This window comes from Sinohyriopsis cumingii, chromosome 18 (assembly GCF_028554795.1).
Source record: "Sinohyriopsis cumingii isolate HCF-2022 chromosome 18, ASM2855479v2, whole genome shotgun sequence".
Taxonomy (NCBI): Eukaryota; Metazoa; Mollusca; class Bivalvia; order Unionida; family Unionidae; genus Sinohyriopsis; species Sinohyriopsis cumingii.
Window position 1 is genome coordinate 81,819,902 of NC_142978.1, and position 15,536 is coordinate 81,835,437.

At 35.5% G+C, this 15,536-nt stretch overlaps 1 protein-coding gene across 1 annotated transcript in view; it reads left to right on the top strand.

Moving 5' to 3' along the window:
- LOC149777156 (uncharacterized) overlaps nucleotides 1-15,536 on the top strand; it is a 185,255-nt gene that overhangs the window by 73,255 nt on the left and 96,464 nt on the right. The window contains exons 21-24 of the mRNA XM_089941382.1: nucleotides 594-780; nucleotides 2,382-2,582; nucleotides 5,115-5,448; nucleotides 12,241-12,357. Coding sequence (XP_089797508.1) covers nucleotides 594-780; nucleotides 2,382-2,582; nucleotides 5,115-5,448; nucleotides 12,241-12,357 — 839 coding nt within the window. The remainder of the gene's footprint in view (nucleotides 1-593; nucleotides 781-2,381; nucleotides 2,583-5,114; nucleotides 5,449-12,240; nucleotides 12,358-15,536) is intronic.

Consider the following 15,536-nt stretch of genomic DNA (forward strand, 5'->3'; position numbering starts at 1 on the left):
AAAAGAATGTCTTTGTTCACAAAGTTTCATGCATAATTCTAATTCATGTAGAGTTTGTTTTTTCCAGTCTCAGCTCGATAGCTGGTCCATGTTTTGAAAGGTCATGGGTCACTAAACCTACTGAAAGGCAAATTGAAATGGCAACACTGCAATGCAAAAGGATGACTAATTCAATAAGGAACATGACCCAGCTGACTAGGAATTAGTAGTGTTTGCAATTCAGAATGGGAGTATGACTCTTTTTCATTTGAGTGAACATATTAATGGAACAAACATCGATGTTCAAGATGTGTGACAATGTAATAAAACTTTTCCATCATTGGAGAAAGAGAACTTAAAGTCTCGAATGAAAAGTGAACAGCACAGACACTTGTTTATTGGAGCGTTGACAACTAGCATTACATCTTATTTTTTACCTGTTTATGCATTGATAAACAATGCAAGCTATAGAGGAAGTTTGGTTTTGATAAGATAAACCTTGATGTTTTAATTTTACAAGTGCCAGAATATTTTATTGTAGCACACTTGTCATGTAAGATGTATTTTAAAAATACATTAGAATGTGCTAACATGAGGATGTTCTCTTTTTTCAGGACCAAAGAAACCCTTGCATCGGGTCATTTTATGAGTGTGATCAACATTTTAATGCAACTGAGGAAAGTATGTAATCACCCTAGTATGTTTGACCCTAGGCCAATTGTGTCACCTTTCAAATGTGAAGGCATTACCTACTACACAGCATCTTGTGTTTTGCAAGCACTGCAGTACGATCCATTCCAGGTAAGTAAAATCTGTGTTGAGGATTGATAAAAAATTCCTTTCAATATATTGATATTCCAGTCTAAATTTTATAGTTCTCCTCATGACCTCTAGTACTCTTGTTGTACAAGAAATGGTTTGCTGTGGTTGTAACTGAAGGTAGAGAAAACACAGGAGGAGGTCAATATTCTCAGCTTAAAATACTATGTAGATGACTTAAGTGTTCAGTTTTTATAAGGAAAGCAGTATAACATTCTATGTATTTGCTGCAAAAAAGATACTGTTTGGAAATAAAACCATCTCTGAACAATTATAACCATACAGACATTTACAGGTGAAATTATTCTTGTTGCTTTGTTGATTGTTTGTGTATCACGCTTAAAACAAGTTATAAATGATGATAAATTATATTCAGCTCTCAGACTCTGTTTCTTCTTTATCTACCTGCAAACCTGCTGGAGATGTCACTGCATCCTGAGAGCATTTTCATTTGTTTCAGTGTACAGTGGAAATGGGCAGGCATCCGATTTGCTTTCTGCACATTCACTAAAGTTTCTATGTATAATTTCATTCATATTTGGTGTCCTATCACAGCCTGTGTGAAAGCCTAATTTGTGAGTCTTATGGCTCAATGTCAGGTTCACGTACATTAACAGAATATCATTTGTCATATGTAGAACTCGTGTTTTATACAAGTTAATTTCTAATGAAAAAACCATGGAAAGTTATGTCCCTATAGAGTTTTCACGAGAAGATTGCATATAATTAATGCCTTATAGGTCTTAAATTAAAATAGTGTTTATCAAGTGCGGCTGTCATGGTATCCCTCTTGAAAATCGTGTTGTAGCTACTTGTAAATGGAAAGTCATTTTGACAGGGTCTCTAGTTGGTTCTAAATATAAATAGTGCAGACTTAACCTCAATGTGGCCACCATGGTAGCCATGTTAAAAATAATCTCTCCAACTTCCAAATGCATCTGGTTTTTACAAGTAGGCCTATTTAAATGAGGCTATCACCAGAAGACTTAAAAAGATGTCTGCTTGGTTCTAAATGGTGCCAATCTGACCTCCAATTTGTCCACCAGTTCAGCTAATTATTAAATATTGTTATTGCTCAAGTATTTCATAAATGGTTTCAACACACTGCAGTTACAAGGAAGAAATAGTCTTTTCTTAAACTTCCACAAAATTCTTTTTGGCCATTACAGCATCAGAACCATCTGTAGGAATGAGGTTTCAGATAAATCAACCCAACACCTGTAATGATATTGACAGATGTTTTAGGGACTGATGTCAACTCGTCGTTAAAAGTTGCAATTATCTGTAGACATTATATGCACTAAATTAGTATTTTTCGTGGCTGTTGAGCTACCATTTGCTTTAGGGTTCTTCTGGCAATATGTTATAATTGGATGCATCTCAAGAAGAGTAACTGAACCATACCAAAAGTTAGTCTCTGTGACCTAATTTTTAGGCACGAATTTTTTTATATTTTCCTTTGTATGAATCCATGTACTGTTTGCATAGGGTTTCATGTTTGTGAGTAAACACCTCATCTTGCCATTCTAGCAATATCTGTATCATCTTTTCAGTCTTGATGGTTGTATTTCCTTACATTCCAGCACATAGATATCAGATGTTTGTTTCCTGCCTTAGCAGACATGGAGAGAGATTTGTCAGCCTTTGTAGCACATAGAGTCAAGAAATTACAAACCCCTAGGAAATTAATAGAGGAGATTGATACTCAACCCAAGACACCAGCAAGGCCGAAGAGTGGAAGGTTGAAAAGTTTTCCAGTTCTTTCTGTACCGCCAAGTATACAGGTAAACACATTTCTTTTTTCTGCACTGTGTGAGTATTAATAATCTTAGAGCTGAGATGTTCCCAAGTCATGTGATTCGCACAAAATTATTGTGAATTCTTGCACTTGGAAGGCAGTTATGCATCAGCAGACCTGCCAGCTCTTACAATTTTGCCACAAGTCTTACAAAAATTACCCCTAAAATACGAATTTAAGCATACAAGCAAAAAATTATGGATAAGTGATCATTGCTGAAAAATCTGGATAATTGGTTCATCCATGTTTTATTTGGATCCAGGTTTCATCGTAGAATTAGTGAAGTTAGTCAGGGAACCAGGCTAGCTTTACACCAGCACCCCAATTCTTTAAACTGCACCTATTTGTTCATGTGATACGTCTGCATGAACAAAACTGTTGATTTTTTTAATTTTTTTAAAATGGTGTCCAGAAAGCGATGCATGTTTAAGACGAAAGGGAAAATAAGCTTATAGAAAAGTGTTAATGATCAACATAGAAGAATAAAAAGGAGTATTAAGATTCTTGTGAATTAAAGCTGGAAGGACACAATTACGTTTATTTGGCATCACGTGCCAATTTGAGTATGTCTTGTGGTGGGAGATAAATGCCATCGTCATTTGAAATGGAAAAGAATTTCCAAGAATTCCATCAAGTTGAGAGATGGAAAAAAGCCATTGAGCTGCATAAATTTTGGAACTAGAGTTTGTGCAACTGTACTAGTGGTCTGTACTAGTGGTAAATAAAATCTACATGTACTTTACAAACTTTTCAGTTGAATATAATGTTGATTGTCGATGCGTCAAACTTTTAATTACATTTTCCAGCTTTACAGTAGCAGTTATTGATATTTTGTTACACCTTACTGAAAACTGGTCAATCATAAGGAAAAAAATCAACTGCCTTACTGAGATGGACTCGTCAGGGTTGGCAGGTCTGCATCAGAACTCAACTTATTTCAAAGTCACACATATAAAAATGTAGTCTGCACTGCAGTATACAGATTTTATTTGTTACCATAAAATAAATAATCTAATAATAAATTTAGAAGTAAGGGTATTTTTATTTTATCATTGCATGATTTGTGCACAATTTGTATGAATTCTTGCACTTAGAAGGCCATTATTCAGGAGAACTCTTGCAGTTTGAAGTCATGCATATAAAAATGTAGTCTGCACATAAGTATACACATTTTTTGTTACTATAATTTAACATAATTCAAAAATAATTTCAAAAGATTTTTTATATAAAACAAACACCAAATGAAGACACCTTTTTAATTTGCTCAAGTTCATATTGAAATATTGATTGGAGTACACAAAAAATTGGCCTTGCATTCAGCCATCAAATGTCAATGTGCATTTTACTTTTCATACAGTAGCATGCTGTGAATTTTATAATTGGGAATGTGCACAGAGGTTCATATTGTTGCTTACAATTGTTAGGAATGATATGAGCCCCTGTGGGCATGTGGTACATCCATGTGAGAAAGCACATAGATATTGGAAAAATGAAGAGCACCCAGCAGATTTCAGTTCTCTAGTACTTTTAAAACACCTACTGCAGTTCTGCAAGCTACTAATGCTGAAGCATTGTTTGTGAGTTTTCTTGTTGAACATAACCTGCCTTTCTCAGTTGGAGATCACTGACACTGAAAGAGTATTTACCATTGTAATAAAAAAAAAAAAAAAACTTTAGTGCCTCCTTACCACATTAACCCCTAGAAGTTTTTCTTGTTTTCGCCTGAAATTCTGGTTTTGAAAGCTATTTCTGAATAAATAATAATACTTCAACTTACTGGTGATTTTCCAATAACCTAATGCCTAGTTAAAAACATCGTTTTTCATTGGGTATTTGGCTCGCACATGAGCAGAAGGGTAAAAGTTGGTGTTGTTTTGGGGGTTTTTTTTGCTTAATGGACCCATTATTTTCATATTGAGACCACTCTGTGCTTCTCTTATTTGGATGGTCATTTCGGCATAGGGTTTTACTAGAGGACTTGTTATAATCTATTGTTGGTCCTAATTTCATGAAAATGGTGCTGATCTTGCATGCATTATGGACACAATGAGAGCAATCTTGGAAATATTGTTATCACTACTATCCCATAATGTACTTTGATATTCAAATAGGGTGTCACCAGAAGTCTTCTAATGATGTCTTTTTGGTCCTAAATGAAAATGGTGCTGATCTTAAAAACAAATGTAATGACAGCTGTAAATGAGAAGATATTGATACTGCTCAGAAATATTGGACATGATTGAAACACTCAGCAGTTAAAAAGACATGATTTTATTATCTTGAATTCTCGGAAATTCTATTTTAACCAGTAGAGTGTAATTCATTTACACTGTAGATGACCTAATTGGATTTATATGCAGTCATAACATAGTCTGCGTGTCAGCTGTTGGGTATGTTTTGAGACCAAAAATCTGGTTTGTGTCTGATTAGATTTCAGTGGCAAAATGAAGACTGCATCTTTGTACACAAACAAGAATGTACAGATAAATGTTAGTGGGTTGTTGATTGTATTTTGCAGTCTGACAGATCTTCTCCAGTCAGTGTGATGAGATCCAGTTCTCCTGTTCCTAGTCTTGCACATGCCACAGCTGTTAGAGTAGGTGTGCATCCCGAGTCTTTAAATGCCACACCTGCTATTCATCCCACTTCAGCTCCAGTGCAGCCTATGGAAATACAGCCCTCACCTCGAACAATTGCTGTGACGAGTTCCTCAGCAGGGTTACTATACAGTGTAGTTCAATCCCAGCCCCAACCTGTTGCTGCGGTCTTTGCCACGCCAGTTACACCTTTGTCCAGTTCAAGTGCTGTAAATGCAGCTCAGCCCCCTATACAGGCTAGAGTGGTGCCACAGGGTAAGTATTAGTTTTAAAGAGATTGAACATGTACAGTGGAACCCCGCTATAACGCGCCCCACCATAACGCGAATTCGGATATAACGGGGTCGTAGCATGGCTCCCGAAATTTCGTATTTTCATTCACACATGGAGAAAAAAAATTTGGAGAAAAGTAAAAAAAGACAAAACAAGAAATTAACTTCATTTTGGGCATGAGATTAGTTGTGACTTTTAAAATAATATGATCGTGGCATGGTTCCTGAAATTTGAAATTCATTTACGTGTATTTTTATCGGACCGTGAAAATATTTGTTTAACGTACAAGAAATAGTGTGTAAAACGTTTATTATAATTTGGTGGAAGAATTCGCGTATGACTTTTAATAATAAATGATCGGAACTTAACAATTTATCCAGGTTCTTTAAGTGATTTTGGAGAAGTGATCGTGTATGAATTCTAAAATAATACGATATATATAACGTACGAGAAATAGTGTGTACAATGCTTGGCTTCTGAAATTTATCAATTTGAACAGGTTGTGGTGAAGCTCCGTATTCTACTCTAGAAGAGAAAACTGGTTTCATTAGGTTTTTGAATTGTTAAGCCGAAGTAAACATTATCGGAAGTGTTACTTATTACGGATCCATGAGTAAAGCCAGTAAATCGTCTTTGTGATTGTCTTCCATGAATTCTGTATACAGTCGTTGCTCAAACAATAGCCGACATGGGCTTCTTATTTAACTGCAATCGCAGCCAAGCAGCAGACAAAGCTGTGGTTGATACAAGAGTCGCACAATTTAATAAACATCAAAGGACGAAAGCCGCCAACATGTATGCTGTGCTTGGCAGTGTGATCAAACAACAAACAGTTGAAAGTAAATAATATCCACTTTATTATCTGTAAATTAAAAGGGTATGAAATTGTACATCCATTCAGCTTAATTTTGTTTTATATAAAAAGTGATTCGTAACCATTGCAGGCCTTCATTACTTAGTTATCGAGCTTTATCTGTGTACGTTGTTTGCTTATATAAAAAAATATTTTACTGTTATGGAAAAGCAAGTTCAAAAACGCAAGTCGTTTTCTGCTAAAGAGAAACTGTATGCCCTAGATCAACTAAAGAAGGGCAAACAACAAACTCAGCTTGCCAGAGATCTAGGAATCAGCGAGTCCACTTTGCGAGGGTGGAAAACAGATGAAGGAAAGCTCCGTAGTCTACCCAACATTCTTGAAGAGGAAACTGGTTTACAGCGTAAAAGGGTTAAGTTAGCTAATGACAATGTCCTAGATTCAGCTTTGTACCAATGGTTTGTACAAGCTCGCTCAGAAGGTGTTCCAATTTCTGGCCCAATTCTGAAAGCCCAAGCAGAGAAATTTGATCGCCGTATCAATGGAGATGATTCCAAATTTAAGGCGAGTAATGGCTGGCTAGACAGATTCAAGAAAAGGCACGCTATCAGCCAAGTTCTTGTGTCTGGGGAAATCCGCTCCGCTGACAAAGAGGCTGCCAATTCCTACCCGATTGGGCTTAAAAAGTTGCTGGAGGACGGTTGCTACAGAGCCGACCAAGTTTACAACTGCGATGAGACTGGTTTATGTTATAAAATGTTACCCGATCGCACCCTTGCAACCAAGACTGACAGTCACAAACGAGAAGGCTTCAAGAAGAGGAAGGACAGAGTGACTCTCTTATTTTGTGTTAACAAGTCTGGCAGCCACAAAGTCAGACCTCTGATGATTGGAAAATCGAAAGCTCCCAGATGTTTTCATCATGTAAATATGAAGGCACTTCTAACAGCAAGAATGCTTGGATGAATAGCTCCATATTTGACGACTGGTTTCACAAAACATTCGTTCCAGATGTTCGGGCTCATTTACGAAAACTCAAGCTGGAGGAAAAAGCTCTCCTCCTGCTGGATAATTGCCCTGCCCACCCCCCAGCGGAAAATCTTGTCAGCAGTGATGGCAAGATCAAAGTTTCGTACCTCCTGAAAAACACTACGTCAGAAATCCAGTCACTTGACCAAGGCATAATTTCCGTATTTAAACAAAATTATCGCCGTGAAATGATAAAGGGAATGGTAGCATATAATAACGCATCCGTCGACACATCATTGGCATTACTCAACTTAAAAGAAGTATGTCACCTTGGAGGTAAAGCCTGGGATGCTATCACTGCACGCTGCATTGAACGATGCTGGATAAAGGGTCTTGGGCCAGCTTTTACGCCCTCGACACAAAATGATAGTGACGATGAGCTTGAATTTACAGGATTCACTGAAGACGACGTACGTTTAGCAGAAGAAGCACTCAAAAAATTACGAGCACAGTCATCATGATATCCTTAACTGGTATTCAGTAGATGACATCTGCCTTATATACGAACACATATCAGATGACGAAATTGTTACAAATGTCAGCAGGAAGAATGAAGCTGCACAATCAGAACCTGAAACCAGTGACGATAATGATAACGATGACGATGGCACCCCAACTCCCCCACCAAAAGTGTCTGAAGCAGTAGTACATTTAGAAGCAAGTTTAAGGTGGCTGGAAACACAAGATGTTGACAGCGTCAAAGTCCTTCAATTAAGAAACATTCTTGACTTTGCTAGAACCCAACAGTTCACGGCAAAGAAGCAAACGTCATTGGATATATTTTTCAAGAAATGATGAAATTTAAATTTGGAACCACACTGACTTTGCACTTTGCGCAACGATTAATTTAGCAGTTTTCACATGTTTCTTTTGATGTTCACAAAATCTGAAATAAAAGTTATTTGCACGCTGAAATCATGCATTGATTGTTAATTATTCTTGCAGTTGTCACATATGATAAAATTTTAGCAGTATGAAATTTGTACAGACACCGTATGTAGACCCAGGAATAGCTGCATGCAATGACCGTACGATATCAGACGGCAAGTAAATGGTTTCAATATTTTGTTCATCCTATATTTTACACGACGAATTCAGACTATTACAAAATTATTGAATATTTTAAATCTGTACGATTTTCAATGAAATTACATCCATTATGGATGAACTGCATGCCACGACGGCACGGTAGCATACGGTGTTGATACACTTTTCATGATATAGCGATAGTCTGGTATTATCGGTCAATCTGTATTATCGTTCAAACAAATAAAAATTAGTAAATGTTTTTAATGCACAGTAATAACCTATAAATATATTAGCCATCGATTATTTTGAATATATCTTAATTAATGCATTCCAGTTAACATTCATCTGATGATAAGCCGACTTTTGATCATTGTACATGTATACACATATATGTTCTCGGAAAAAAAGTTAAATATTGTAAAACCCCGCATTAACGCGACCCCGCTTTTAATGCGATCCGATTTTATGTACCCCGATCATCGCGTTATAGCGGGGTTCCACTGTACATGTAGTCAAAGATTATCAATACTTTAGAATGTACTGATAATACTAGATGGATTTTTGTTTTCAAGAGTTGCTTTTTGAAATAGATCCCACTAGAAAATAAATTAAACACCTTATTTTGGAAGAAATTTTAGAGATGTCTTTGTATTAAAAAATTTACATTTGATGGTGAGGCACATCACAGCTCACATGATTTTGTTTTCTGGTCATCACAGTGGGATAGTTAATTTCCTTGACACTTATTCTGTGTTTAAGTACTCATCATAGTGACTATCAGTATGTGTTGTGCATCTCCATGGAGGGGATTGGGAAATGATTTAGAATTGAACAAAGTGATTGAATTGAAAGATTTTAATATTGAGTGATACAGAATTGGATACCGAATGAAGAAATGTATTTGTTTACTATGCATTTGACCATAACAATTTTTCTACAAGGTATATTTATTACTTGTGTATTTAGAAATATTTGGTCTGCTTCTATGGTTTCTTATCACCATTGTAAAAATTAATATGTATTCCAGATTCAGCTGAAACAGTGTAGCCTACTGATTGAGGTTATGATCAGTAGAAAGTAGATATAACAGGAATTTTTACTTCAGTTATGTATACTTAATTTGTATATTGTGATTAACCTTTCTTCATTAATTTTGGGTAGTAGGTTGGGCCTACCTGGCTCATGTATTTGTTTATTTGTTTTGTGGGTTGGTTTTTTTTATTTGAGTTCAAGACATAGGTTTTCTTCATGGGAATTCTGGTGTACTGATGCTTGACATGTGCTTGATACAATTCTAACAATAGATCCGATTTTGATCACAACTTGGAACGTTTTAGAGAACTTTTGACCCTCATGCGTGTTTTTAAAAAAAATTTAAGTTAAAATTACTCATTCCTATCTTAATGTCTGAGGTATAATCTGTCTTTTAGCTATGTTCAGTTTTAATATGAAGATTTATTTCAGTTACTCATTTGAGTATTGGTACGTCGGTAAATTCAAAATTGGTATTCATTCAGAATACTTAATATTTAATTACTTGTGATAAATGTTTCAGCAATATTCTGGTTTTTTTGAATTTTACTAAACTTTGTTTGTGTTCTTCACTGTTGTATAGTTTAAGATCATATTCACAACACATCACTTTATTTCAAAGACTGAATGAATGTCACATTATTTTTACCTCTGTGCGGCATACATTTTTCCTGTTGTTACAGTAATCCAAGGCAGTAAAAGAAATAAATTCCAAATGACAACCACTGCTGTTTAAGAAAAGAGAATTTACTCTGAAATTCTTTCTGCATACTTGGACTTGAACAATTATAGTATTACTTGCAACAACAGGACATGCTCAGAAGGTTGTGTAATACACAACTTTGAGATAACACAGATTTCCGAATTATCATGGCCTACTAAATGTATATTTAACATGGACGTAACTCTTAATGGATGTTCTACAGAAATCGAGGCTGATGCAGCCATTGTCAACACTGATATTAGCTGTTGACAAGAATTTACATCAAAATTTCAAAGCCCGGCATGGGAAAGGTATCATTTATATTATCAAAAAATCTTCTGGTCAGAAGCTTCATATTTAAGAGCTTCATTTATAGCCCAGCTGGAAGTTGGATAATTGTCCATAATTAAATTCATTTTAGCGGTGAAATATTAAAGTAGTGTAATTGTCATGGTTCAAAGATTAACAACTATCTCTCTTCATTCTCATTTTGATTATTATGTTTGCGACATTAGATGTTCAAAGAGTTGGATTTTCTTTTCTTCCAATAATGGAGATGGATATCAATTACCAAAAGCTAGCTCTCTTTGTATTTTGTAGAGTCTATATCGGGTTTATTGTATTTGTTGGAAGGATTAGTAGTTGTCAAAGCTACTATACTGTGGAGGATCATTTTAAATTATTTATATTTCTATCATTTTTTCGAAGGCAGAGTTTATCTTCCCAAGATTTGTCTGCAGTTCTCTATGTTTTGTAGGTATTTGCTTGTAATTGGCATCATACAGCCATTTTTAGCTCTACTGGTCATAGAGCAGATGGGTTTTTGGTACTGCCTATTGTCTTTCTTCCAATGTCTTCTTTTTGTTGTCAGCTACATGTTCTAAACTTCCTCGATTGCCATGATACTTTAAATCCACATTCATGACAAGGTATGGTTGGTCCTTAATAAAACGGTGTCTATCTGACCTTCATTATTTCCACCATGGCAGCCATTTTGAAAGCTTGTTATTGCTAATCGTCCTTGTAACTAGTCCCCCAGAATGGATGATTATGTCATTTGGTTTTCATTAAAACACTCAGAACAATAGAGAAGGTGTTGAATGGAAGTGGTACTCAGCTGACCTTCAGCAGAGCACCATAGTGTCCATCTTGAAAACCTCGTTATTAATAGTATTCTTGCACGAATGGTGGCATAGACATGGATCTTCAGTGTGAAACTTCATGCAATATCCATGTTTTATCTACCCATGCGTCGTGCATCAAATACGCAGACTTTTCCAATTGGACATGCAAAAATCGTCGCCAGTACATAAATTGAAGCACCTCAATATTGTATTTTGCTGATTAACACAAAATTAAGGTTTGGTCCAACTACTTTAATGGCTAGATTACAATTCTCCCAAACAGGGAAAACATGCACACATCCGTTTCTTGCACTAATGTTATAATACATAGGTTTACAATTGAGTGTGGAGCATGAAGCTGACCTTATGTGACCTGTAACTCGTTTCATTTGTGGCAGCAGAATGTTAGAACCGTATAATCACCCCTCCCAAGAAAGAGGCAGAAAATAAACGCGCGATTTTAAAGTGATTCTCACGAGAAACTATTATTTTATGTGCACCTGTCACACAATGAAGCAACAATATCATTTCTCTCAGTTGTATGCCTTGCATTGTTCCAAGATCTGTCAGCGTTCAACTGAAAATGGTGTCCAAGGCAAAAAAATTAAAATAGATCCAAAATAAACAAAATTATCTCTTGGACCGCATTTATGACTGATGATGATAATAGTATCGTTATTGAACCAGTGAAGCCTTCATCATCCAAAGATGAGGTAAAGGTTACACAGTGGCTATGTTTTCAGAAAAAAGTCAAGTGAAGAATGTGACAGAAAAGAAGCATTTATGTTTTGCCATATATGTTGTATTGTCTGGAGGCTAAAAAAAGACTCCATGACAAATGCGCAATAGGTAAGAAATATTCCTTTAAATTTGGTATATTAAAGTTTCATCAAAAATATCAGAGGTTTGAGTACTGTTTAGTTACAAAGGATAACAGGATGAAAGAAATCAATTTGTCAGTAGTCCTTGGAAAATTTTTTGGCAATCGTTGATCATTCTCTGTGAAGGACTCGTGTTTTAACAACTTTCTTACCCTATTCCAGGCACTCCATTTTCTACTGTCCCAGCAGCCATGACATCACAGCCAATAACTCTACAGATACAACACACTGATCAAGGCACAAGACTAATGATCCCATCTCAGCTCTCCCATCGTCAAGGTAAGCAGTTGTTTTGCAACAGTGTATTCTTGTTTGATTTATTTTTCATAATGTGTATTTTATTTCATTCATGTCAATTTTCACGGTTTGCAGAAGTGACTTGTTTGTGGCTATAGTAATGTCATGTGGTTTTGTACAAAAGGAGCAGTGTTCCTCATGTCTTTGAATTTGCAGTTAGTAGCATATAATGAGATCCATGGAGAATAATAACCCACAAATAATAATGATTTCACAATATATCTGACTGTCAGTGATTTTTCTATATTCAAGTGGTTGAGTCCAACTTAGTTAAAATAATTTTTCCAGGAGTTTCACACAAGGATGGTGGTGGGGGTGCAATTTCTTCATGTAGTAAAGTAAGGTAGGATTTGCAAAAAAGTTGGCTCCACTGGTCACAGACTAGTAAAGATTATAGGATGACTTGTTCTCCTCTAAATAAACCATTGAAAATCTTGTTAACAGTGCTCCAGAAATGAAAGTAATTATGACATGGGTTTTCATTAAAAGACCTTTTTTTGGTGTCTAGTTGTTCTTGAATGAAGATAGTGCCAACGTGATGTCCAAATGTGGCTGCCTTCTGGAAAATCTCATTTTTTTTATACTTCTGAGCAAATGCTTGCACCACACTAGTGGCTATGTACTCATTATTCCAAGTATGAAAACAAAGTCATATGGACAGCGTTACAGGGCCCAGCAACGTGGAATGAATTGCCCACTGAATTAGACACAGTGATCACATTCAAGAGGTCTCTCAAAACTCACCTATTTCGACTGCAAGAACAAACTTAAAGACCTAATAATTTTTCCTACCTATAATATTCTCAGCATGTTTTTTAATGTTTTCTAATTTCATGGTGTTTGTTTTTGAAATCATATCATTGTTTTTTATCTTGTAGGTGTGGTCTAATGTTGTAAAGCGCTTAGAGCTTCTAAAGATTAGGCGATATACAAAGTCTTCATTATTTTTATTATTATTATATTGAAAATCTTGTTTCTCCTAAATGGAAAGTTGTAGAAGCAGTTTATCACCCATAGTTTTATTGTTTTGCTGGTACGAGGTAAAAATGGTTTTCATCTGAAATACAGTAATGCCACCATGGCAGCAATTTTGAAAACCTTGATATTACCTCTCCTAATTGGAAAGTCATATAGACTTTTTTCTCTCACCAGAATCATATCTAGTTGCTTCTGAATGAATATGGTGCCAATATGGCCTCAAATATAACTGCCACAATGAACATAATGGAAATCTTCTCATTAGTGATGATCATTTCAACATAGTTTTTATAGCAAAAGTCTTTGGATAGTGCCCTGTTTGCCCTCAATGAAAAAGTTGCCAATCTTGCATCCATTATGGCTGCCACAATAGCTAATTTGACTGTCATGTCACTCGATAATATCAGAGATGATTTCAACACACTGCTTTTCAAGAAAAAGAAAGCTTGATTTAATGGAAATACATTTTGTCTAATATAGCTTCAGTCCCATTGTTATGAGGGGAGTTTTGTTATTTGCAAATAGCCCCCCCCCCCCTTCCATATATCATCAAATGTGTGTATGATGAATAACTTTTGATAAATAAAGAAAACTTTCTTGTTTATCGTCATTGTCATCACAGTAGCAGCACACTATGCCACATGCATTGGAACTGCATCTACAGTAGTAGTAGTAGAGATGGTACTACTGGATACTGAAAACGAGTGTCCACTATTGTTAAACCTAAGCAAGTGCTTTTGGTAAAATGCTTTTAATAACTGAACAATTGGTAAAAGCATGTCGTTGATCACTTAACAGAAATCGCTTAGCAATTGTTTTATTATGAGAGTGAAGGGTATTGTATGATCAGATTTAGCTTTTTAAACAATAACAATTACTCATCCTTTCAAAACCCAGCTGGTGTAGAAGGCTTTTCTTCTGTTCTTGTATGCAGATAACGACACCAGATCCATTTCCTTTGCAAAATTATTTAATTTCTCTAATTGAACCAAGATTTCAAATTTAAAAGGCTTGACAGAGACACTTTTCAGGTTTCAAAAAGAGGATTTATTCTTGGTAGGCCAGAACAGGAGATACAGTGATCAATATCCTTTTGTTGCAACTGAATCATTCATCTACAACTGTTGATTTAACAATGAAGTACCAAATATGGCTCATTTACACACAAAAAAAGAAATGAATTTCTATTACATGTCAGAAATATATTATGCATATTATATCATTTGTACATAAAGTTTGACAAATGGCAACTATACAGACATCTCTTTGAATGATTAGTACCATATTTTCAAATAACGGCTATAATTGAATGAAGTTCAGATATGTCCATATATAAAATTAAGAATGTGCAGTGATGGAGGTATAACTGCATTTATTTTGCTGCTGGGTGTGTGTGTGTGTGTATGTGTGTATACATACATATATATATATAGACACACACACACATACATACATACATAAATACATACATAGCTGTAGAGTAAAAATATTTACCTTGAAATACTTGTTACCTTGTACAGAAGCAACTTCATTGAAAACTTGAACATAAATCAGAGTATACGAGACGTTGAGTCCTTTTTAAAAAAGGAACTCCCATGTAGTTTAATGGATTTTTTTTTTTTAATTCCATGAACTAGTCCAATTCATAAGATTTAGGAAAATCTTGATAAATTACTACTTCTGTCTTTACTATCACTGACAATATAGTCACAGAGTAATACTAAATATTACCAGCCAGGACTTGCCTTTGAATTCAATTTAAATGCCATATATACTTGCATACAAGTCTGATCCAACTGCAGAAAACAGACTCAGGTCTCCCATCGCAAAATCTGACTTTTATGCAAATACATGTGGTACCTGTGTATACTTGAAGGTAGAAAAAGATTACACAGATAGGGAAACTCTCTGAACCCCTATACTCACACCCATTGTACATGAATGATATGTACATTGGCTTCATAAAAGGGGGAAATGAATGCCTGTTTATAAACTCATGTGCGGCTAGTTTTGCTGTGGGTGAATCCTGGAGCAGGTAACACGCATGTTTATTCTATTGCATGGCTTTTATTAAGCTCAAGCACTGGAACAATTTTGCCATCACAGATGATTACCATATATACGTTTCCATATATGGTCCAACTGTCAACAGCTTTGATCTAGATCTGCTAGCACATTGTGCA